At 44.4% G+C, this 26,502-nt stretch overlaps 1 protein-coding gene and 1 non-coding gene across 4 annotated transcripts in view; one reads left to right on the forward strand and one right to left on the reverse strand.

The window, feature by feature from the left end:
- The window catches only part of Tgfb2 (transforming growth factor beta 2), an 85,377-nt gene that overhangs the window by 54,948 nt on the left and 3,927 nt on the right, over positions 1 to 26,502 (reverse strand). For 2 of the 3 annotated variants that reach the window (XM_034513004.2, XM_034513002.2), the window contains exon 2: positions 15,565 to 15,648. The exons of the other annotated variant lie outside the window; for it this stretch is intronic. In XM_034513004.2, the coding sequence (XP_034368895.1) occupies positions 15,565 to 15,648 (84 nt within the window). The remainder of the gene's footprint in view (positions 1 to 15,564; positions 15,649 to 26,502) is intronic. 3 annotated transcript variants of the gene reach the window in all.
- LOC117716713 (small nucleolar RNA SNORA70) lies at positions 1,727 to 1,861 on the forward strand. The gene has a single exon (XR_004607807.1). It is a non-coding gene; the product is annotated as a small nucleolar RNA SNORA70 (small nucleolar RNA).

A 26,502-nucleotide genomic window follows, 5' to 3' on the forward strand; every position in this document is an offset into this window, starting at 1 on the left:
ATAAACATTGGACTGCTCACTAATCAGAGGACTTAGTATTAAAAAAAAAAAAAAAAGTCTCCTAACGAGAATTTTGCATATGGCAGTCTCCTTTCAGTTTGAGACCATAGCATATTCGATGCACTTTGATTTGAAATTTTAGGTCTAAAGGAATCTATTTCTAGACAGGAATCTCTTTCTTCAAATATTCAGACCTAGGCCATTTTCTCTCAAGGGTTTATGATCTGACAACATTGATGGCACTGGAGCCTTGGGTGACATAATTAGACGAGCTTCCCCTTAATGGGAGTGAGAGACAGTGATATCTTCCGTGCGTGGGTGTCAAGGTTCTGCCACTTAATCATCTGAAAAAGTAGTTTAGCTTCTCTCTGCCTTGGTTTCTTCAAAAGAGAAATGAAGAAAATAGAAATCTCATGATTGCCAGAACCAAATGAATCAAAGTCTCCTAAGTGTCTCTGTTACTGCTGAGCAAACACCGAGTGTGAATAAAAGGAACATAGGCAGTTCTCGGTAAAGGGTTAACTAGTACTTTAAGGAAAAGCTTTAGATGCAATGGGGCTTTTCTTCAAATGAACTAAAGATACATAAAGAAAGGTGTAAACGATATTGTAGCCCAGCCTGCTTTCATCCTGGTCTTCTCCAGCACAGATGTCAGAATAGCTGCACACACAGACACACAGACACACACACAGACACACAGACACACACACAGACACACACACTCGAAGCAGGTAAAGGTCTTTCCATGGCTCCCCTTCCCACACCTTCCATTTTGCATCACCCATTCCTCTCCAGGTAGTCAGAATTTATTCCCTAACAAGTAAGGAAAACATAGCAGAAACCATATGTCTTTCTAATGAGCAACACAGAGGTGGTGACCAGGGGAGGCCTAAGCTCAGCACTTATTTTAATGAAGATGTGAAGAGGCCAGAGCAGCTTCTAACTCAGTGACACCTTCAGGGGACTGCAGACTGCATCTTTTCCATCCTTGATTCGAGATCCAAGATCTGAGTAGGAGTTTCCCTGGACGCAGCCACCCACACAAGTACTGGGTAGGTTTCAGCTTTCCAGGGGTCCTAGGCAGAGAAGCGGGGTGCCTGAAAAGAGTAGGACTTCCGTTCTTTACTTGAAGAAGGGTTCGTACCTCCCAGTGTGACATAATATTAGAAGCACAGCCTGAATGAATCAGTGCTGACATGGGGGTGGGGGTGGGGAGGGATGTCCTTGTGGTTAACCACATTTTACTGGGGATTTTTATTGATTGCTGTTGTATTGAAAGAGACATGACTCAAAGGTACCATATCCACAGTCTTGTAAAGCACTGGGTTCTGCTGGGATTCAACTCAGCAGCTATGGATGTCAAGAACCGCAGTGTGGGGTGGGGAAAGGTTTGCTGACATCATAGGTGTCTGCTCCTCTCCTCTGTTTCGGAAGCGTTGCTTTCCCTTCCTTTCTTTGTGGCTGTGGCTGACCTGGACTCTCTCAACCTGAGGAATGCTTTCCTTCACAGACTGCTTTTATCTGACAGCCCACCTCTCCCGCGTGTTCATATCGTGCTGAGCCTAGAAACCCACGTAATATTTTTTAAAAAAATATGTCTGCTTTGTGTGTCACAGTTTTTTTTTTTTTTTTTTTTTTTTTTTTTACAAGTCTATCTCAGCAAATAGAATATGAGCTGCTTGAAGGCAGGGCTAATAAAATTGTGACATCAGAACGAATGAAAATTCTGCAGTCAATTCGGCCCGTCAAGTTCCTTTCCTCACAGGGACCTGGTGTGCAATGGCCACAAACAGCAGCCTCCTTGAGAGTGTGTGCAGCCTGTTACCTATGTGGATTGCTCTAAGGGACCTTGAGGACAGTTTTCTGGCGGATGTTCATATCTCTGATCTCAATGGCAGGTATGTAAGGCATGCAGGGTGCCTTAGGGAGGCCCCAGGGCACTGTGGCCTAGATTCACACTGGCCAGGTCAGCCTGTCTTTCTGCAACAATAAGAAACATGTAGCCTAGGTTCTGCTTAAAGCCAAGTTCAAGTCCCCTGGCTGCCAGATCCACACACACACACACACCTCAAAGAAGTGAGGCTGCACCCAGTGTCATGATGCAGAGGGATCTGAAGACTGTGTGTCTTCAGATTGTGTATAGCTAACAAGAGGCTCATCCACAATGCCTGTGGGGTCAAACACATCCGCAGTCAAACCGCAGTTCCCTCTGATGAGCGATGGATCTCGAACTCCTTAGGGCTCTACCTCAACAAATCACATTCAGTAATAAATCCCACATCTTAGAAAGATAGCAGTTGCAGCAGCAAGGACAGCCCGAAGATCTAAAATAGACGATCTGAGAGAGGGACCAGCCAGCTCTCTTGTCAATAGGCCTGGAGACAAAGGCCACCCATGTGCCAGGGCCTTCCTTTGCAACTTTCTGCTTGAGGCCTGTTTTCCTCTTCCAAGAAAAGTGGTCTTCCCACAATGCAGTGCGCACATGGTGAAAATGAACTGAATACATAATATAAAATGTCCAGGCAGTGACTTTCAGGGACAATCCACTGCAGAACTTAAAATGAGAGGGTAAAGGAGGGAGATAGTTAATTTGCCCTCCACTCAGGGGCAGGGCCAGGGCCCGGAAGGAGGTGGCTCTGGGAAGTGAGAGCCATTGTTTGTGAGCATCAGGACCTCAGTTCTATTCCTAGCACCTGTGTAAAAAAGCTGGGTGTGGTGTGACTGCCCAGACCTGTAACCCCTGTAACCTCCACAGGGAAGTGGAGCCAGAAGGGGAGTAGCCAGTAGCTTCAGCCTTAGTGAAAGATCCTATCTCAAGGGAAGAAGGAAGTAGATGATAAAACACTCAATGTCCTCCTCTGGCCTCTATACATACGTAAAGAGCACACACACACAAATTATATGCCACACCACACACATGTACACTCACATGAACACACGCACACACACAATTTAAAGACACTAGGTATCTATTTTGAGAAAACCTTGCTAATAAACCGTCCTTTCAGGCAAGCTCCAAGTTTCCTGCCCTCCCAAGGACTGCCCCCCACCCCCCTTACTCAGGGCTTTGACCAGTTTTTCTGAGGAAGTTGGGGGATGGGAAGAACGCCTCATCTCATATCCTCTCTTCTGGCACACCTTTAACTGAACACGGTCCTATTACTGAGTAGCTTCAACACTATTGTATGGCAGCGTTCAGGAGCTCACTCTTCCAGTCTAACTGGAAGTCTAAAATCCCCATGCGCAGATGCTTCTTCCTGGTAGCTGCCATGTCTTTTGGTATTTCTGAATCTGACTGTCTTTAGATACTTTGTATTTTTAAACAGTGTCTGTAACATTCTTCCACTCTCCTGGAAACTTGGCCCTCTCTCAGTTCTTCTCTACTTCGAGGAGGCATTGCTCACACCTCTCAGTGTGCATGGCAACCATGTGGTCTTCCTACTTTTTTCAATTGAATTCTCACAGCAGAAAAGCAGGAAAATTGCGGGCTTCAAAAGCAGCCACGAAATGAATGAAAGAATGGTAATTTGTCCAGCCCCTAGGAGGGACAAAGCATTGTGAGTTAGATCACTCTCTTCTTTAAGATCCATTAAAAAGTGAAGTTTAAAAAAAAAATCCCCCTTTTAAAGAAAAGAAAGTGAGGTTCTGAAAGGGGAACAGGCTTGCTGGATTTTAACCTGGTCTCTTCATGCAGAGCCTGTGTTTTCTTGCCACTAGTTCATAACTTAATTGTCACATGCAAGACAATTGTTGGTCAGAGGTTGAGTCCCCTTCTTAGCTTATTGACAGCAGCTTGGGGGAGGGGCAGGGGTGTCAACCAACAAAAGAAAACAATAGCATCTTCCTAGCTGAACTGAAAGGACCACCTTCTGTTCCACAAAGCAAAAGTAAGGGAGGCCCATTACAGACACTCATCTGTCTAGACAGATGACTAAACAGGGTCCCTCCAGGGGTAGACTTGAATTTCCTCCATTCAGCCTGTTGGATATTTAGCAATAAAAAAAAATTAAAAAGAAGGAAAAAACCCTCTGTTTAAAGGCTGCAGTTCTGATCCAACCCCTCCTCCACTGCTGGGTGAGTAGTTTAAAAGTCATTTCAACACAGGCTACATGTGGTAAAAGTCTCAAGCAGAAATCAGATTGAGACAAAGGGGGCCCTAAAAATACTCGTGAAGTCTGGCTACAGATATGAGAACACAGGCCCGAGTGTCCCTTTATAGCCCTCCTGACAGCAGCTTGAACTCCCTGAGGGAGCAGGGTCTCACCCAGGTATTCCTGCAGCTGGGGGTGAGAAGCCTCAGAAGAACAGCTTCCCACTTTTCATAAGGGCTGGGAAGTCTCTTTTCTCTGCTCCTTCTGTGCCATGGGGATGCTGAACTTCCCCTAACTTATAAAAAGAAAAAGACTATATAAATTGGGTTTTTTTTTTATTACTTCTTTGAAAAAATATAGCATGGAGATATTGACTGAGATTACACACAATCTATAAACGACCATTCCACAATATCAAACAACGCACAAGTGCAAGACGTCTTTCTATTGTCTAGTATCTTCCTTACTTTCTTTTTCTTTTCTTTTCCTTTCTTTCTTTCTTTTCTTTTCTTTTTTTTTTTTTTTTTTTTTTTTTTTTTTTTTTTTTTTGAGTTTTAACATTCTCACTGTAGAGGTCCTTCGCCTCCCTAGTTAGGTTCCCCCAAGGTAATTTTTTTCAACGCCATCACAAAAAGGAGTGTTTCCCTGTTTTTTTTTTTTTCTTGTCGTGTTTATCACTAATATGTATAAAGAAGACTACTGATTTCTTATATGTTAAGAAACATATAACCCTGCCTTTTTGCTGGAAGTATTAATTCTGACAAAATGTCTTCACTGCCTTCTAATATTTGTGTTTATGCCTGTAGACCAATATCACTCTCACCCTTAAACAGAGAAGCCTTTCTGTCCATTGAACAGGAGTGAATACAGAGACCTTTAGCTGTTCAAGGGATGAAGATACAGATGAATGATCTCTGAGAACTCAGCCCCACATAAGATATTCATACCATCTCCTCTATGGCTCCGGGACGCTTCAGGAGATGGGGACTCTAAGAATGTAAGAATGGAAAGATAGGGAGAAGAACTGAAAAAGTTTACCTCTGGGCAAGACACTGCCATGACAATCACCACAGATGTAGGTCTACACAAACATGGGCCTATCATTAACAGCTAGGCATGGAAAGGGGAGGAGGGAAGGGGGCCTTCTTCCCATTGCTGAGCTATTTGCTGATAGAGTCAGAGAGAGGGGAGTCATTGCCTTCAGCTGTGTACCCACTGGTGACACTATTGGGCCCTGGTTAAACGGAGTGGGTTGTAAGACACAATGAAAAATCATGAACCTGGGATGGGAGGGAGAGTACAGATACGACACAGAATAATTAGACTACATTATATACATGTACCAAACTGCAAATAACGAAATTAAGAAAGAAAGAAAAATACAACATGGAGATAGAAACACAGGCTGGGAGTGGTCAGATTTTTTTTAAGCCTATTAATACTACTACATTTAGCAGACACAGCGTTCCTCCGGGTAGGCAATTCGGAGCTGTCCAGTCTGCCACTCATGGAGAAGTGCAAGCATCATGTGACTAAAGCCCACTCTCTCTCTTTCTCAGAAGCCCTCAGCAGGATGTACAGTGCTTTTTCTATTACAGTGCCTATTTGCAAAATTCAGTCCCTGTCTCATTTAACAAATATTTACTGGGCTCCAGAATGTGCCGCATTCCTTCCCATGTGTGGGGATTGACAGGCTTGGCAGAAAAGGCTATGGAAATTTTTGAGTCCTACTGCTTGATCCCTGCTGGTAGGTTCCTGATCTTTCAGCAGGTGTTAGAGAATGAATGCACTCTTTAAGCAAGTAGGGAGTGCTGAAATTCACCAGGCTGAAAACAAAACAAAGAAAATACCAACAACAACAAAAATCACCGTTGTCTGCACAAATAACAACTGTACATTGCACACCATAATTATTGACCAGCACAGGGAGGAAAATGAACACACACTCATTATGCATCTCATATGCAGAAAAGAAAATAGTTTTTGCTCTTCAAAGAAAATGCCTGGATCCCTGCTTTACCCTGATGTCTGTGTTTGAATCCATGGGTGTCACGAGCTTCTAGGAGAAAGATATTGTATCTAAGAAAATAAAAAGGAAAGAAAGAACACATCTTTAGGCTGGAAAAGAGCGACTTCCTTGTACACGAGACACACATGGTTCCCAGCCCTTGGAGTCTGTCTCTCTGTCATCTCATTCCTACAAATAAAATCTCACTTAAACTTGAAGTTTATCCCTTAAGGGAGAGCTGCCTCTTGAGTCAGACACCCCAAGTTCATGCTCTGGCTCTGCCATCTATCATCTCTGTGACGTTGGAAAAATGACATGTGATATCTGTAAGCCTCTACTTCCTGCCTATAAAACTGAATAATCGTGGTCACATATAAGGCCCAAACAGACATTAGCCCAGGGCCCAACTATTTACCTGATAACTATCAGCAACATCATTCATAGTTTGTTGTGTGTATAGGTGTGTACATGGGTGTGTGTCTTCATGTATCTGTGGGTGCACATGCATGTATGTGCAGATAGAAAGCAGAAGACAACCTGGGCGTCATTCCTCGCTTGCTGTCCACGCTTTTATTGACACAAATAAGTTCTCTCACTGGCCAGGACTTACCTAGTAGGCTGAGTTTGTTATATTGAGTGGAGGGATCTGCTTCTCTTCCCCCAATCCCTGCAAGCTCAAGCACTACCCCTAGCCCACCCCTGTCTTCAGAGCTAGGACTATAAGCACATAGCACAGACCTGGCTTTTTTTTATGTGGGCTCTGGAGATCAAACTGGAACCCTCATGCAAGCCCTCTACAGCCTGTGCTATCTCTCCTGCCCTTATAATATTAAAAAAGAATGCACACTTTCCATCCATCAACACTCCCACCCTAGATCCCTCAAAATATAACGTAAATAGCTCCACAGAACTACAGGATGTATTATAAGCAATAGGTATTCCCCACAAACAGGTTCTCAGACCACCTGAATAGCCTTTTGAAAGCTCAGGATTCTAGGTCTCTCCACAGATGACTGGGTCAGAACTTCTCCAACTGGTCTGTCTATAGCACAGGTGATGTAGGCTTCCCAGTTGATCTGGAGGCACAGTGGGGGCTCAAACTCTGAATTAGCGCTACCATGCCAGGACATGATTGCTTTTACTTGTGGAGCTCAGACAGAGTCAGCATACCTGTGGGTCAGCCACGCCAGTGATCCACTTTGTCCTGTGTCTGAGCAACAAACTCCTCTGCTTCCTAACAACGCTACTAGAATTGATGACCCTTGAAGTCACCATGGTGGGGGTCACCTCCATGGTGCCCTGGATAGGGACAATGGATGGCGTCAGTAGCAGTCAAGTCTTGGGAAAACAAGCAACATGGACCAGAAAGCCCCCAGCTGCTGCTGTGAGCACATATGGAGTCAGCTCCACTCTGGAGCAAAGACACAATCCAACTGAATATTAGAAAAATATGCTCTGACCATTTAGATTTCAGAAGGATCCAAAACCAATTTAGACTCCAGTCGGTGGACAAAGTTCATATTCAGCGAAACGGCTCCAGCCGTTGCATCATACACACAACAGGGCGATTCAGAAATACAGATGTCCAGCCATGTGCAAAACAATGCTTTCATTTTTTTCTTCTCCTTCCCACCACTGACCCCAAGAGCAGGCTGGAAAAGCTTAGCATCTGTTGCTACTAAGAATAGGCTGTGCCGATGGTTATTTATGAACTTGGAAGACACATGCTACCTTGCTCACTCAGGGGTCCTCACAGCAGAGAGCTGTCATGGCAGTAGGGGGTCACACAGCAGCGGCCCTTTCAAACCAGAGCTACTTCCCAGTTTGCTCAGTGGATACAGCAGGTGAGAGCCTGACTAAACTCTGTACCCAATGTGTCACTATCAGGAGGCTGAAGTTCTAGAGAATAACATGGTATACGACGCTTAAGACAGCATGAGATATACAAGGAGCAGGAGATCTGGTTCCCTCTCACAGACTGCTGAAGACTCAGGGCCTCATAATTAGCTAGAATCCTTGCTGTGGACAATCTCTACTGTAGACCCCTCTGGGCATGTCAGAACTAGGACAATAATCTAGGGCCCTAAGGCGATGAAGGTCACTGCTTTGGAGGTAAGCCTATTTCAGCATTTCTCTGACACACAAATTAGCATACACCATATCAAGACATGCTTCAGAAACCTGGTACTTCCAACCATGCCTCTGATACCAGAAACATTTGTCTCAACTGAAGGAACAAGTCATTATGAAAATGAAGGCAAGCGACATGCGTGTCTACCTTTGTAATGTCAAGCCACTTGCTTTGAAAGCTGTACAGACACCGTGTAGACTGAGTTCATATCTACAATATAGAAAATCTTCAACACTGGTGAAATCCATCTCTCTTTCTCAACTCTTCTACCTACCCTGTGATAAACAATGTCATTTGTTCAAAATGTTGGCTACCCTTTTCTGTGGACCAATTCTCATGCATCCTCATCCTCTCCCTGTGCCCTCTGATGCTACTAAAATCAGGCTTGGCCATGTGACTTGTGGAATATGGGTAGGGGCTGTTACCATGCCTAAGATAGGGTCCCTGAATGGAGAGCTCCCAGAGTATCATATAGTCAACTCAGAAGGTATACTATAACAGTATGAATAATAGATGCATCTTTGTTCTCGGCCATTAGAATTGACAGCAGGGCTTCCAAGGTTGACCTTGAGCTTATAGAGTGATACTGTATTTCACGGGGTCCAAACTACCACTGCACAGTATTAAATGCGTGTCTACAATCAATAGGCTAAATGCATCTTTTCAGTGAACCAACTTTGAAAAATAAGCCCGTCATACAACTCTATAATTCTATTCTCCAGCCTCAGTCTTTCAAAACTTACAAGAGGAGAGCTCTTATAGACACACTTCAATTTCTTCAAAGACCCTGGTAAGTCTTCCTGGCTGCCTGCTTTCTGACTCATCACACAAACTCACGGGGAAAGAACGAATCTGCTTCCAGAAAACATAAAACACTTCCTGCTGCGGCCAGGTAGCCAAACTACAATCCCAAAGGTCATCTTTCAGGTTTCAAATACCATCCCTCTCTAGAAGCTGTCCTTTACCTCCCGAAGCCGTTGCTAAGCAACACATTTGGCCTCTGGGATGCCTTGCTTGAGATCAATCACGTAGTGTTGGCTTTTGTTTTGGGCTATTTGGTTTGGACTGCCTACATTCCTAACTAAGCTGTAGATTCCCTGAAAGTGGGATCTGCACTAGTTAGCCCTGCCAACTTGATACAGTCTAGAGTCATTTGAGAGGAGAAACTGAGTTGAAGAATTGCCTGAACCAAAGAAGAAACTCTATAAGATATTGCCTTGACTGTTGATTGATTGGGGGGGGGGGGGGAGCCGACTGTAGGTGGCGCTACCTGTAGGTCTTCCTGGCCTGTATAAGAAGATTAACTAAACATGAGCCTGAGAAGCAGCCTTCCTACATCATTTCTGCTTCAAGTTCCTGCCTTGGGTTCTTGCCCTGTCTACCCTCAATGACGGACTGTTACTGAAAGCCAAATAAGCCCTGTCCTCCCCCACATTGCTTCGGCCATGGTGTTACAGCAATAGAGAAGAAACTAGAATAGAGGCTATGCCACATTCCCACGCTGGCCGTCTACAGACTCCATTGATATTTCTTGTTCAGATAAAGGAATGATATCAACCTCTGAGTGTGAAGTCTTTGTGCTCAGAGCTTAAGAATTAGCAAAATCTGGCCCAACAGAAATCTCTTTGAGTGATTGACCCACTCCCTGCTTTAAGAACTGACTTTAATATTTAAATAAAGGCATTCACATTTCAATGTCTTCTACTGGGCTAAGCTAGGCAGACCCAGAGATTTGTGAGCTGGTTTTCTGCTTTGCACAGGGAAAGGTAGAGTATCATCCTTGGAGGCTAAGGCATGGTCACCTATGAGGTCAGTACTCGGTGTCCATGACCAATGGGTCAAAGGGGACTATTACAACATCATAACAAGCATACACTCCAACTGCTACCATTTCGAGTTTGTCAGTCCAGGATGGGAGACTTTGGGAGACATTTTCATGTACAGAAGGATGCCAGGATGGTTTCTGGTCAGAAGAGAAGGAAGTGAGTTACTGATTACCCAGAATTACTAATTCAAAGCAATCAGACATGGTGAGATGGCTCAATAGGTAAAGGTCCCCACAGCCAAGCTAGCCAACCCGAGTTCAACACCTGTTTCCACACAGCAAAAAAGAGAGAACTGACTTCTACACTGACTACATGACACTTGTGGCACCTGCCCACCCCTCACACCACCTTACACCAAAATAACAAGTGCTTATGGCACGTGAGCCTGTGCATAGAAATGTCATTTTGGTACGGATTTACATGGAAGTGTCCTTGGAAGGTCTCACTCCCATGCTTTAAAAAGACCTTGCTAGACTTCCTGCTTCTGCCTGGGCTACTCTGTGCTCCATTCTCAACTCAGCAGTCACAATAAACCTTTAGTAAAGCCACCCTGGCTTCTGAGGAAAAGTCTCAGATATCCAATAGCCAACAGGACCCTGCATGAACGTTCCCCCATTTGCCATCCACTTCCTTCTCCTAAGATCCTTCTGATAACCTCAGGCTATGCCAGATCAGTCTGGCTGTTTCCTTTGCAGCTATGGTCTTCTCTCACAGACACTCTGGTCTCCTTCCAGGCCCTGCTTGAACATTACCTTCTTAAACAGCTCTCCCATGCCCTGCCTGTGTGAAACTCTCACTCACCCCTTCATCCCCTCGCTCTCCTCTTGCTCACAGAGCACTTGAACATTTATCAGCTTGCACCTTCCCCTTTAATCTTTGCCACTCAGTGGCAATATCATGGCTACACTGGTGCTCAATAAAAGCAGACCCTCAATAAATTCTGTGAAATAAATTAGCATCTCATAAGGAAGTCCCCTCTTTACTTTTTGGTTCTCCATGTTTGCTGCAAGCATTAGATGCTCGTTTTAGGATTTTCTCAATGACTGTAGTTAACGTAGAGGTCTTTCCACTAAAAGCCTGTTGTGGGGTAAAATTAACCCTCCCAGTGATTCGCATGCCGCAGCAGTAAGATCAGTCATGACAGGAGAACTGGGTAGTTCTCTAGATAGCATGATGCCTGAAAATGAAGTAAAAGCCATGCTGAAATATTCCTACTGTAGGGTGAGACTCAGAAGCCTGGGTGGTTCAAGAATCGCATCAGAATTTTGGGAGGCATGGTGTTGCACAAGTCAATGATTGATTCCCACCCGCTCTAACACCTTTGAGAAAAATATCATTTGGAAAGTGAAAACAGCAGTTACCAGAAGAAGCTTAGCTTGGTTCAGACAGTGGGGTTGGCATTCTGTTGTTGGCTAGATCCTAACCTCTGTGGGATGTGTCAGAATGAGAATTCAGGCCATAATGAGGGTCTCCATGTTTTGACCAAATACCACCCCGGGGAATTCTACATAAGCTTATGTCTATGCCTGTCTTATGTGCATTAAACATCCTTTGGAGGCTGAGGAGATGCTCAGTGCTTAAGGGTGCTTGCTGCTCTTACAGAGGAGCCAGGTTTGGTTCCCAGTACCTACAGAGCAGCTCACAACTCCAGTTGCAAGATTCAAGACTCTCTTCTGCACTCCTCAGGTACTGCATGTATATGTTGCATGTACATGCACACAGACAAAAAAAAATAGAAAAAAAGAAAAAAAATGTTTAAAAAAGAGAAAACTTTACACATATAACATTTTTTAAAAAAAAAATCATCTCCTTCACACTACACAGGTGCCTGGCTGAAGGCACTTGAATGAAAGGATCACTCCCCTATTTGATTCCAAGACGGGCATCTGCTACCCTTATGTGTCTAAATCATTTCTCTATACACGCAAAGCCTTTCCCTGTGGTGAATCTGGAGCAAGGGCTTTGCACAATACTTTAGTGACAGCTCTACCTCAGTGTTTGTGGGTACCTTGGAAAATAGGAGGCACATAGAGAAAACTGACTGGACTGTGGGTCCAGGGGCCCTCCCTTGCAGCACCAGCTGATCAAACAGAGGTCCTGCTGTATCTGAACCCCTCCACAAGGGCCTCTGTGAGTAAACAGACCAGCATCATCAGAGGTGATGCCAACTTCAGTGACATCAGGAGCACCTGCAGACTGTTTAGAGTTGCAATCTCCCAGCTGCCCCCACCCAGTGCTTCTGACTCTACTGCGCTGGGACAGGCCCAGGGAAGCTGCCTTGGGGTATACAAACATAGGCTATGCTTGAAATGGCACCTTTAAATCTTTGTTTTTTAAGATTTATTTATTTTATGTGGACGAGTGTTTTGTCTACATGTAAGTCTGTGCACTACGCCTGTATTTGGTATCGTGGAGGCCACAAGAGGCTTTCAGATCCCCTGGAACTTGAATTACTGATGGCTGTGAGCCACTGCAGGGTTACTGTAAACCAAAACCAGGGCCACTGCAAAAGCAGCCAGGGCTCTTCCCTCAGCCATCACGCCAGCTCTCATCAGTAAACCTCAATGGAGCCACTGACATCCCTACATGATGAGTTTATCTTTGTGACTGTTAATCTAAGTATCCATAGAGAGATTCTGTTTCCCTAATGTCCTGGGATGATAGACATGGACCTCCACATGCAGCTATCACTAGGACGGGACACATCCTCCCTTTTGGCATTGCAATTGCATGTTTGCCATCTACAAAGTTTGCCCTTGGGAACTATATAATTGAATTTTTAAAAATAGCAAACAAAACAACAACAACAACAACAACAAAAAACCTATGAAGTTTTAAGTAAGTTTGTGTTGAGCTGCATCTGTAGCCATCCTGGGCCATGCACAGCCTGAGGATTGAACAGATTTCTGGAGTCCAGCTTTTGTATTATATTAGAAAACACTTACACGAGTTAACCTCCCTTATATCTAAAGTTGGGGACGATGGGGAAATGTTCTGCAAGATCACAGCCTGTGACGAGCATGGGAAGAAGACTGGCTGCTTCACTGTTCAGGGCATTGTATTTGAAGCTGACAGGTCAGCCCCATCCCCAGTGTCAGACACCTAGATGCTGTCGGTACGCAGCTTACAGGAGAAAGAAAGGCAGAGATGTCCCATCCTACTGCTGCTGGCTGCTCCCAGCGGCTCCTTGGAATGGAGGGGCAGTTCAAACAAAGTGACAGAGATGGCTCTGGATTACATGTGTGCGCCATCATACCTGGCATTTTTACATGTGTTCTGGGGATCAAACCTAGGTCCTCCTAAGTACAAGGCAAATACTTTACAGACTAAGCCATCTCCTTGTCCCCTGTTAAGAAGTTTTGCCTGAAAGACCTGAAAGAGGTGTGCCATGTGGGGTGGGAAAGCCTTCTCGTACACAAAAAGCTATCAAAGCTTATTCCCGGTATCTCTTCCTTCACCTTCAGAGATATTCAGAACAGGGATATGCAGCACCCCAGAGGAGTACTGGAGTCTCACATGTCTTAATCACTATAGGAAGGGGGAAGCTCTTGGCAATTACTAACTGAAAATAACTCCAACCAAATGGGAGAGTGTAAAAAGAAAAGCTTGTCCAGGAACCAGGAAAAAGTTCAAACCATTTGCTAGCTAGGTCTCAGCCTGTTTGCTGGGTAGGAGAGCAGGAGGAAACTTCTACCAAGGCAGTAGGTAAAGACTTACAAAATGAATGGGCTTGGGTTCCCAGGGGAGAGCAAAAGCATGAAGTAAGTTTGGAGCCTGTGGGTAGGGTGGAGGAAAGCCAGGTCACCCCTGAATTCCAATGTCAGCCTCGCTACCAGTCAGTTCTGGGAGAAGGACAAGGGACTCACTTCTCCAAACTACAAATTTCCAGAAGGAGGAGGAGAAAGAGGAGAAGGAGGAAGAGGAAGAGGGAGGAAGAAGAGGAAGAAGAGGAAGAGGGAGGAGGAAGACTAGGAGGAAGAGGAAGAAGACTAGGAGGAGGAGGAAGAGGAAGAGGGAGGAAGAAGAGGAAGAAGAGAAAGAAGGAGGAGGAGGAGGAAGACTAGGAGGAAGAGGAGAAAGATTAGGAGGAAGAAGAGGAGGGGGGAGGAGGAGGAAGAGGAAAAGGAGACTATCCCTGACCTGGTACAAACCCAGGTCCGAGGATGGTGTGTGACCTGGGCTGTAGAGGGGATTTGACCAAGGTTTGTCTTTACTCATTTGCTTCCACCACCCTGCCCCCAAACACTAGTCAGTGAATGGCAAGAAATAGCACAATTAACTCTTTGGTTTAGAGAATGGAATAAAATCAAAATTCAGAACTGAGAAACCAGATGTAATATGTCTCACACAAGAACTACCTCAGTGTAGATTGAACATTTTGCTGATTTTATTCCCACTGTTCCCTCTAGCCACTCTGAGCCCTTATAACAAAATAAAACCATCAACATATACTCTTAACAGAACTAGGGCCATTTTCTTTTATACTACAAAATCTCAGCTGCAGCCACTATATGTAACAGTAGTTCCTAAGAAGCAAGGCCAGGCATGGAGAGTTGCAAGATAGGTTCTCCAAAAGACTAGGCTTTGGTCAGGGCAGGAGACTCAACCTCTCTGTGCCCATGTAGAACCTCCATGTACACTTCAAGAGTGCTAACTAACCTGGCCTATTTCTTTTCTTCCTGTGCATGGCTCAGACACAACCCAGTCATTGAATTCCGTGAGTGTTGGCTTACTCAAATCTGATTTTCTGTGGACTCATTGTCCAGAACACAGCACGAATTCGATCAACGCTAACGGAACTAGTTGATGTTCCAAACAGAAAGGAGTAGAGATCTGTGGCTCTGGTGACCCACATTCTAACATGTGGTAGTGAGGCGCTTATATCTGGACTCCAGGCTCAACTAGCTGAGGGCCTAATCCATGACAATCCATCTTTCTCATGCCACTCAGAGATGTCAACAAGGAAGGTCAGAGATGATGGCATTAACACAACTCTCCCTGGAGCCTCCCTCTGTTGCTCTGATGGGTGGAGGTGGGAAGGCTGGGGGTGAGGAGGCTGGGGGGTAGAGCTTCTTTCCCTTTGGTTCAGTACAAGAAACATTAATTGAACAGCTACAGCATGTCACAAATAGGAATGAAGATACAAACTCTGTAAAAGGGACCCCCTCCCCATTAACAATCTGGCCTGACTCTAGGGTACTCCAGAAAATGGCCTCTGTAGAGATCAAAGGGTTAATATTTTAAATCCCTCTGTGATCCCTGGCATACACAGCTCACACCCGGTAGGTAGTCATTCTTGCACACTGGGCAGCGTGTCACTTCCAAGCGAGGCACCAGTTCTTCTCATAAAACTGACTAGAAAATCCCAGGCACTTTTGTGACTGCACGCCTACAAACTTTCTCAAAATCCTGTCTCCCCTCTGACAAATTAATTCCCCACTGGAGACACATAGAAAAGACTTGGTATCACCATGTCAAAGGAGGAGTAAAGTGGACAAGTGTACTCACCAAGGTACCCACAGAGCACCTGGGACTGTCTGGAGCAAAAGCTGCCCACTGAGCCAGAGGGTGTTGTAACAACTGGGCAGATAGCTAGGAGTTTCAAAAAGCAGTCATTAGCTATTTTACTGAAGACATGCCCAGCCCAGAACTACACTAAGATTCCAAGTAGAATCGGGACTTGGTGGCTAGTCTTACCATCCCCCTCCCCCCACGCCGTCCCTCCAAACAGCAGGCATCTGGTACCCAGGGCAGGACATTAAGCAGTCCAACTCTCAGCTCCCACCCTTGATTTCTAGTCCCTGATCTCATGTCATGCCTTTCCCAGCAGCCCACACTGCTCAACGCAATTGTCCCCTTAAGGTACTCAAGTCATGAAACAACACTTTACAATCTGTATACTGAACGCGGGGAAAGGTAAATGCTTTGCATTAGACTAAAGAGGAATGGAAAAGGCCTTTATCCGCTTGGACACAAGACAGCCTATCATTAAGGACAAACCTTGAGCTTCTGTTTGGCTGGCCTAGATTTCACGGTCCAAAAAAAAAGAAAGAAAAGAAAAAAAAAAAAAAAACCCAAACAAAGAAAAACAAAAAACCCCACACCTGTGTGCATGTATTTCAAAGGCAAGAGAAAACATTGCTGGGTGTTCAAAGCAACAGCTTCCCTCTTGCCAATGGGATTTTTTTTTTTTTTTTTTTTTTGCATGAGAAGATGCAGATTAAAATCTGTTGATTTCCCATAAATTTACCATTGCTTCTGTATGCAAGAGATGACAAACATGTCCTCCCCTGCCCCCAAGATGCCATATTTTAAAGACCGGTAGATAAAAGCCAATCTGATGGTGCAATTCTATTAGTTATCTGGTTTGTGAAGTAATCGAAGCCTACATCCAGATCAGGAGCGGATGCAATTCCTTTCCAGTGCTTCGAAAGGGTTTAGAGTCCACGTGACTTCTGTTTGTATAACTGTATGGGTGTATCTTCGAGGAGTAACTGGCACCCTTCAGACCTGACTAGCACCTTCTTTTGACAAGACAAAGACCCTAATGTGCTTCCTCCCACCGAACTTTTAGTCAGTAACAGCTTTTCCCTTCCCACTCTCTGTAACTGACCTGACCATCTCCAACATTCATCCACTAACAAGACTCCAGTGACAGATGTTCACACATGTACGGATTTGGCTTTCAAGACAGAAGAACACTCTTCGGTTTGGAAATGGGGCTCCTCTCAGCTGGTGTGGCAGGGAGGATGAAGGCTATGGATGACCCTTTACGCTGCGCATGGCGCTGTCACATTGCTACCATATGCTGCTTCCAGCTTACATCTGCCGCCATATGTTCCCCTTAGTAAGTGACTGTACTGTTTACTTTTAGAGTTTCTCTACAGTCTGATAGGGAGAGTATCCCTCACCCTGCATATAAACTGTTTGTCCCAAGATTATCGAACGGGGCTTTTCTCTTTCATATCTGACCTTTACAAAGCCGTGCTGAAAGTTATCCTAAATACAAACCTTAAGGATTATAATCAGAGACGGGCAGAGATGCAAAGCAAGCTGCTCACTCAGCAACACTTGCTCCTCTGTGTGATGGCCCTATGCATTACTTGGGGGGAACCTAAGTCCTTTCCCTGGGAAACAGCACCTTCTTCAGGCCAGTACATGCCCTGATACAGAAAAGACACCATTCTGCCCATTGAAGTTAGAAGGCTGATATTGCCCAAAGTCATATAAATCACAGGAACACTTGTGGGAATGAGGGGAGGGAGGTACTGTTCTTGAATACTTTAAGTATGCACCTTTGGTTTGCTTTCATTCCACTATGAAGTTGCAGTATTAATATTCTCCCTTTTCCTTCTCCTTGTGTCCTGTTCCGTTGCCCATTGTCTGCTTTGTAAGCAAGGGATCTCTGGTGGAAGCCAGTACGACAGTAAGATCAACAACCATGTGGCTCTATAAAGAAGTCAATAGTGACTTCTTGAGTCACAGAAAGAGGTCCTCTCTGTTTTGTTTTTGTTTTTTTTTTAACTATTATTTAATTTGTATGTGATTGTATAAGCGTTGATACAGATACACATTTTTTTTCAGATGACTGAAATGCTGGTTACCCATGATGCTTCTCAACATAAGGGACTGTACAGAAAACCAGAGACATTCAGTCTTGAGACAATAGTGTTCAAAAGTACCTGGGTACTCATAAGTTGAGAAAGAGGAATATGAATTACAGAGACTAGGAGATGGGGGTGGAATGTTTAGCATGGATCCTTCATAAAATAACTAAAGACTAGGATGTAAAGCACGAGAGCATGGGTTGTTTTAGCCAAGGACTGGTAAGTCAGGCGGCCATGGAACAAACCCATGACTTACAAAGACACTTTTCCTTTGATGTAGCTGATTGGATGACCCTGAGGGATGTGGTGCGGTGGTGTAGCGAAAGGCCTTTCTAGAGACTAAGAGGTAAAGAGTCAGACCAGGAGTTTTCAAATTTTACTATGCCCAGGAGTCCCCTCTGGTGTTTGTTATGAATGCAAATTACCAAGCCTTTGTTTCTGGCCCCTCCAGGTTATAAAAAGGGTTCCAGAAACCTGCATCTGGCCAAGGGGGTCAAGAGTTCCTGGAGAACCTCGTTTAGAAACCACCTGGGAATACTGTGTGGAGTTCATTGTGTGTAATTAAATGTCACTTAAAACTCTTGGTGGGGCCAAAAGACAGCTGGGTAGTTAAGACAACTGACAACTGGTTACTCTTGCACAGGACCTGGGTTCAGTTTCCAGTCCTTCTGTGATGGCTCAGTACTGTCTGCATCTTCAGTTGCAGGGGATAATATCCTCTCTTCTGGCTTCCAAGGACACTGCATGCATGTGGTGCACATACGTACATGCAGGCATGGACATACATGTAAAATAAATATATACTTTTTAAAAGCCTCAATAAACTTCATGTCAAATTAGCTCCTGAGAAACCCTCCCCAGCTCTCTATCCAAGCATCCGTGTTATCTCTCAATAACAATAATTGCACAACTGGGTTCTGCCACTACCTAACAGTACTAAACCTACAACGAGTTTCAACTATTCTTAGGATGTTCCTACAACTGTCCCTGGGCAAGACAATCCTGAAGCTTCACTCAAGGCCCACAACTCGAACTCCTATGAAATGATACAGTGGAACTCTTCTGGAATAGGTCCCCCTCCAAGACAGAGTACCATCCACCACTCCAGTCCATAAAAACAAAAGCACAGGCTTCACAGGTAGCAAAGAGGCTGGTCAGGGTGCCGTTCCCTTAGGCCCATCTAGTGACTTTAGTTAACATACGGAGCAACATAATAACATGACTAAGAGGTACAAGAGTGGGCACTGTTCACACCAGCAAGGTTTGTTGGTTGTTCTTAATGCTTCCAGATGTCTCAGATATAAACAAGATGCTGAAAGACATGAGAAACTTAGGGGCTTCACAGACACCTCAAAAGGCAGGACTTGCTGGGCAGCACCAGGAGTGAGGGCTGGAATTCAGCTTTTGTGATGCCCCATCACTTCCAGACCAGGATAGAGTTTGGTACTCTGCCTTCCTCTGTCCCTGTCTCAACTTCCAGAGCTTCAAATGCCAAGGGATGAACTTGGATGTGCAAAGATATGCCAACAGAATCCCAAGAAACATCCCAGGGGGCAGTTCCTTCCAGAAACCTTCCTAGAAAAGAAATGGCCTTTATGAGGGATTGCTCTTTTCTTCTTCTGGCCCAGGGTCAGAGTACACCGCATGCACTTTTTAGAACTTTCTGAGCTAGCCTCTTAATTACAGAAATTCCTCATAAATCAAGTAGGAACAATTCTGGGATGACTGTGAAGATGTAAAAGCAGAAGCAACAATGAGATTGAACTGGTGGATGAACTGCAAATGGCCCTCTTTAAAAAAAAAAAAAAAAAAAAAAAAAAAAAGAGTCTCCCCAAATGGAAAAATGACAAAGTTGTATCAGCATCTGGTGCAGATAGAATAATCAGTGATACACGTGGTCTGAGAAGCACTGAAATTACCAACAAGGAAACCAGTCCAAAGCTTGAAAATGAAATTGCATTTCCCAGAATACTCCCACTTACAATTTGGCAACCATAAATATCCCCGTGCTGTTAAAAATCCACCAAGAAAAACTACCCAATTATTTTTGCTGTTGCTGTTTTCAGGTGGAGTGATTTGAGAGCTCCCCAGGCCTGTGATCATTTCGGCCTGTTTCTCAGAGCCAAATGGTGCATTCTTGTTCACAAGAAGGAATGAATGAGGGTTCTTATGGCAGCCTGAAGTTATGAATGGATGGTGATCCGTGAACTGGCTTGTTGGGACAGATGTGGTGTTTGTCAGTATGCTGTGGGCAAGATAGGGAAAGCCACGTGAACAGAGCCAAGAACTAAGCCAGGGCATTTTTCTTTTTCTTTCATGAGTCTGGAAAGGTCCTGTAGAATTTCCTGAAACAAACACCACCAGAGAGCAGTTCTCACATAGCCACTCCATGACTGTGCCTTCAGATATGTGGAGTCTTCTCTTCAGGAACAACCTGGCTCCTAATTACCAGTGTGGAAAGAGCCAGGAAGGCCTGAGGCGGCAGAGACACTCTCCTTGGGAATGGAGATGCATGGAATGGGCTGGTGTGAAGGAAAACAGCTGCCTGCCGAGGGTTGGAAATGCATTCAAACTATTTTCAGACGGTTTGGGCTTCACAACATCCACAGAGCATTTCCCATCTGCCTTTGGTTTCTCAAGTCATTGTGGCTAAAGAAAATTCTAAGCCAAACATTTCTAACTTCTCAGGCCTAATGAGTCCAAGGGCTGCCTGAGAGAATGAAGGAAAGGGAGTGGTCCACAGGACAGGGTTTGCTCAGCTCCACGAAGCTTCTCCTCTTTACAAAAGACCTAAACCCGGTCAATTTCCTCTTGAGCAGAAGAGTTTTCTGGCACCAGTGAAGTGGTGTTCCCAAGCTCCCCTAAGAAAGCCAGGGCACAAATTCACAGAGGAAACATCCTACAGTATACTGTTAAGCATGACCCAAGGGCTCAGTGTGGCTGGTCCCTTTGTCACTGCTTTGGATTGCTTCCTCAAATCATTTCAGGAGACTTTCCCCTTGAGACCCCCACTCTCTAAGATCCTTCACATGCTGCAGCCTTTGTACATAATTCAGGGCTGGGCCAGAGCTGAAAGTAAGTCTACCCTGCTCAACCATGGCTGTCTGACCTGGCTCCGCAGTGCTATCTCCACTTTTTCTCAATGGAGACTCACTGGAGCCGGGGTTGTGTGTGTGGGGGGGTGGGGGGGGTGGGGGTGGGGGTAGGGGGGTGGGAGGAGACAAGGAACCACTAAAAAGCAGTGAGACCACGCCCTAAGCATTTGTGCTCTGTGTCATCTTCACCCTTGCTTCACAGCACCAGGAAGCTGTTATTTTCTTCATTCTTAACAAACTGAGAAATGAAGCCCAGGCAGGTAAGCATAAGCCACAAGGCCAGTACCTGACACAGTTCTGAAAGCTTGTACTGACAGGGTCATGTTATAGTCAAGGGATGACCCCGTGTTTACAACCTCTACCCCACTTTCCTTTGGTCCAATCTCCTTGCTTCTACTTCTTAGCTAGCTCTAAAGCTCATTTTGCCATCCAGATCAGTTAATTTTCTAAAAGCATCATGTAATGTTTGGGAGGGGATTGCAGTATAGGTCAAAGCCAAGGGCTTGATAAACCATAATTTTTGTATCAACCAAGTGCACAGATAAAAGCTGAACGTGTTAAAGGGGAAAAGGATCCCTCCAGTTTTGTGCAGTCTTCGGAGATATATTTGCTTTCCTAGGAAACCATTCTGAACTTGGAAATGCAGTGCTCCCCTGGAGAACAGAGTCATTCTTACAAGGGTTGACCAGTGATGTCAGGTCAGGAAAGCCATAGTGGCACACACGCCTGTAGCTCTAGCACTCAGAAGGCTGAAACAGTAAAATAAAGAGTTCAAGGTTAGCCTGAACTGCATATCCCAAGGTCTGGGCTACGTGTGAAGACCCCACATCTACCAAACAAAAAGAAAAGCAATGGTGTCCATTTCCTGGACTCTGTGTTGAGGCCGCTGTTATCAGCAGGGAGTGCAACCTTTATTTATATAATGTATCACAGATAGACTGATGGCTGTAACTTCAGATGTCAAAATGAAAACACTAGGGCCAACTTCGGATATGGCTTGTGAAGATGAAATGAGACACATGTAAATATTTAAAGCCAGGCCTGGCACACAGAAGTGTTCAGTAAAGATTCACTTTCTTTTTGTCCATACCAGTATAATTCTCTAAAAATGCAGAAACAGGAAATGAGTCTGTGCTGCCTCAGTCTGGTGACACTATAAGTCCTTTCTCCTCCTTTAAGGGGGACAGGTCTTGTCCCCAGGTCTCCTGATGCAGGTCACTTTGGATGTTCAGTCTTTCTCAGGAGGCAATGCTCAGCCGTTGAACATTTACTGAACAAGAACAGTGTGCTAGGGTCTGTGCTAGGACCCAGGGCATCTACAGAATCAACAGCGCAAGGCAGTGTGGGGAGGCAGAAACGAGAGTAAACTGCAGGTCAGGACCTCAGGGTGCACAGAGCCAACCACATGTATTCAGACAAAACAAAGATGCTCTCTTATGGAGGAACCATCTTCTTACGTCTGCAAAAATCCTCAAAAATATTAAAAGACAGTTCATCCAGTTGAAAAAACAACATCCACAGGGCCCAGAGACATAAAAATCCATGGCCTGTTCATGGATAAAAGCCAAAAGAAAAAGCTTCCAGAAAGTAGTGATAACAAACAGAGATTTGGTAAGGAGCAGGGTGGACCTTCGAGGGTTTACAGTGCTACTACTTAAGAGAGCTGAACCTAAGAAAACACCAAAAAGCTATAGACCTCCTCATGTAAGAGGTTACCCACCTTGCCATCCTCTTTGCCCTAAAGGCCACCTGAAGAATAATCAGAGTGAACCAGGGAACTGGACCCATTGGGTGGAACTTCCATGGAAGGAAAGATGCGGGGATGCCAAGACATCCCAAGAACGCAGAAGTGGTCACTGGGACATCTCACGAACGTACTCCTAAGCCCACCCCATCTCATAATCAGTCAGGCACTAGAATCCACTGGGGTGACCTTTCTTTCTGGTGGTGTGAAAGCATTTGCAATGCAATGAATAATGATTGCCATGCAGAGGCCTACTAAGTGCCAGAAGCTGCCCGGGGCTTCTTTACACATGACCTCTGCAACCTGCAGAAGTAGGTAGCCTAGTGGAAATCTGAAGGGCTGCCATATCCTGCAAACACAGCAGGGTACTAGCTATGGATAGGCACAATAGGTTGACCACCCTGCAGAGGGATACACATCAATCGTGAAGGATGAGGGGCAATTTGGATTAAAAGCCAGGGGCTAAAGAGGGTTTGATGTGGAGTCAACAGGGGAAGCTGGTGGTCAGAGCACAGCCTAACACCCACTTCTGACTATCGGAGGTTAGAAAAGAAACAAACACCCACCCAAGGCAGCTTGAGGTTAGAGCAAGACACAAATTTCTTTTAAACAAAAGGTGGAAGTAAATCTTTTGGTCTAAACAAGCCTGACTCAGAATCGCTAACATGTTATTAAATTTAAAATAAAGTACCTAGAGAACAATGAATTCCAGGTTAAATACTAGCTCTGTTTAAAATATATTCAAGAGCAGAACACAAGCACACCAGATGCTTTCAAAATGACAACAGAAACATCTGTTTATCTCAGCCAAAGCCACATTTCGTCAGGCTGCTGGGAATCTGCAAAGCGGATTCCTCACTGAGATTGAAGGACAGACCGGAAATGCATAGAGACAGCGGAAAGGGCTGCTCTGGGCAGGCACCTGCTTGCTGCCCACCTCACTTGGGAATTTATGAAGAAGATGCCAGGGGCAATGGGGAAGGACCTAGGCCAGGAACCCATCCTTGCACCCTTCTCTCTGGGCTCCTCCACCCTGCCTTCCCGAACCTTCTAAAATTACATCTTCAAGTGTGTTGTAATCTCTGGGCAAAGGCCCCATAGTCACTGACCTCCTCGACTCTAACCCAGATTTGATGCGAGTTCAATAGTGAATCATTATCCCTATTTCACATCTCCATTTCCTCTAGGAAAAACGATTTGTCATTCTCTCATATCTTCACACGGAAGGTGCCTGAGAAGGGTTGCATCAGCAGTCTCTCCACCACGGAGACTTTCAAGACCTGCATTTCCTTGCTTTGACCGCAGGAGACGCTGTGGAGACCCAGAGGTGTGGTTCAGCGAACCACACAATCTTGGGGGAACCCCCAGCCTTCAAAATATAGAGGTCTACTCAGGAGAAGCGGCAACAAAACGACCTCCCTTTTCCAGCTATAAACTGTGTTTTAATTTGAGGCTTCACTTACCACTTTGCAAAAGTAAAAAATGAAGATCTGGAAGGAGATGGCAGAGGCACTCAGGTGTAGCCACACGGGGGCATTAGAAGTAGTGCTGGCCACGATTCAATAAAATAAGGAACGAGAGTCTGCTCTGTTGTACATTAATAACAGCCATCATGGAAGTCAAGAGGCCCGAGCTAGTCTTTACTCGCCAACCCCCCTACCTCTCTCTATGACTCACATCCATATACAAACATACACAGAGAATCTCTTAGGAGAAAAGGCAAAAAATACATCTTTAAAGTACGGCTACTACTGTGTTCTGCTAATATTCCCCTTCACTGGGCATTTGGCCCAATAGGCCAGCAATCTGTATATACAGAAAGACAGATTCACGAATTGAGTCCTAAGTCACATTCCTCAAAACCATCGTGACATTGGCACTCATTCTACATCCCGAAATTTCACTTGGAAATTACAGGTGGACCAGAGAAGGAGAATTGTTTAGTATTAAATGTTTAGCCTTCGTGTGAAAGGATTACAAAGGCAACTTCTTTGTGATTTTTCCAGGCTGTATACTTCAGTCCACCTAATCCAAAGAGATAGAATAAGCCAACATAGCAATTTACTGTCTTTGCTTGCCCAGGTTGCAGATTCCACTCTTCGTTAATACAAAGTGCTTATTCTATTGAAAGGAAAATCCAAGATAATTCCTCTGTTCTTTTTGTTTTCTATGTGCTGACTTGGCATTCCTGGTGAATGAGGAACCAAGCCCATTACTGAAGGCAAGTGAATGAAAAAATGGGTTGTCTCTAACGTAGGAGCTTCAGTATTACAATAATAAAGTATATTTCATACAAAATAGCCTAATCCACATTCTATTCTAATTATTCTCTATTTGATGATTTTATTTTAATATCCTTTGATCATAAAGGTATTTTGTTCTTGCTATAACTTTTAAAAATATTACTAGGAGCAGAATTCAGCAACCTAACCTGCTACCAGGGAGCTGTGGCTTCCTCCATGGACAGCACTGAAATCTGAGGTTGAATAATTCTGTGGTATATGAAGGCAGGGTAGGCTGTCCTCTTCATTATAATAGGATAGAAATATCCCTGGCTTCTATCTAATGAAAGCTATTTTCAGACATTATTGGCTGTGTCAGCAGAAGCCATGTGGAGCAAGGAGAGGAGAGAGCAGGACTCAACGGTGCCAAAGTCAGACCCACAACGTGTGCCTGCTTCACTGTGAAGAGAAGCAGAGAGGAGACTCAAGCATGGCCATGGCTGTGCACATAGGTAGTCCCAGCATAGGGAAGATGAGGACAGAGGGCCATGAGTTTGAGGATGACCTAGACTATATGACAAGTTAAGACCAGTTTCAGCTACAGTCTGAGGCCCCACCTTAATGAAAAGGTTTGGAATACAGATCAGTGGTAGGAAGTGCGTCCTTATATGGGAGAACCTCAGACTTAAAACAAAACAAACAAACAAATAATAAATAAATAAATAAATAAATAATAGGCAAAAAAGAAAATGACTTCCCCTTACCCCACCATGTCTCTACTTGTTTTAATATCAATTTAGATTCTTCTTAGATAGAAAAGAGTCACTTTTTCAGAATTTCTAAAGTCTTATACAGTGTCTTTTGAATAGCTGCACTTTGAACTTCAAAGGAATAGTCAAAGTGTTCGGCATCCACTAATTCCTGCTGGGCAGGCTATCAGTAAACTCCAGTACAACTCCACTCTGAGTCTTAAACCAACAGTTTGTGAAAAGATCAATATGCAGAAATTCAAAACTAATCAGATCCCTTCTTTAAATGTTGACACAGTATTATTTATACCCCCATAAATACATTCTTGGCTAAAATTCATACTAGGAGCTTGGCACCTGGCCAGTTCTATTAATATCTACTTATTTATACAGCACACTTGGCCAAGGATAATATTTAAGACAAAGTATGCCTGAGGGCATATACAATATCTCTTGTATTTTCGGTTTTAAATCTCCACATTGCTAAAAATATTGAGTCTGAACTTTATAAAACATCCCACCAAGGGCTATCCGCCATCTGTAGTGATATATAGTCACCAAGCATAATTAAGACATATTTGTAATACTTGAGTTGAAGCTACTCCCTAAACACTAATAAATTGGTGGGGGGGGGGGGAAGGCGGTGATCTTTCCCATGACTTCTCTATGGGCTTATGACCCTCTTCAGATTCACTGCAAGATGTAACAGGCACGTGCCCTCCCTACATGTGCCATAGCGAGGAAGAAAGTGCTGATATATATAAGACAGCCAGCCCTGCCCTTCGAATTCTCCTTGCTTTAAATTTAATGGAATTTCTCCTTTCTTTCTTTCTTTCTTTATTTCTTTCTTTCCTTCCTTCCTTCCTTCTTTCTTTCTTTCTCTCTCTCTTTCTCCTTTTTTTTTTTCTTTTTTGGAAGCACTTACTATATTCCAGGACTAGAAAGTCCTGGAAAATCAGTTAACCTACTTTCTATAAAATTACCCACAGCCCCTGCACAGTAGTGTTGAATCTGCTACTATTAATATAA

This window comes from Arvicanthis niloticus, chromosome 10 (assembly GCF_011762505.2).
Source record: "Arvicanthis niloticus isolate mArvNil1 chromosome 10, mArvNil1.pat.X, whole genome shotgun sequence".
Taxonomy (NCBI): Eukaryota; Metazoa; Chordata; class Mammalia; order Rodentia; family Muridae; genus Arvicanthis; species Arvicanthis niloticus.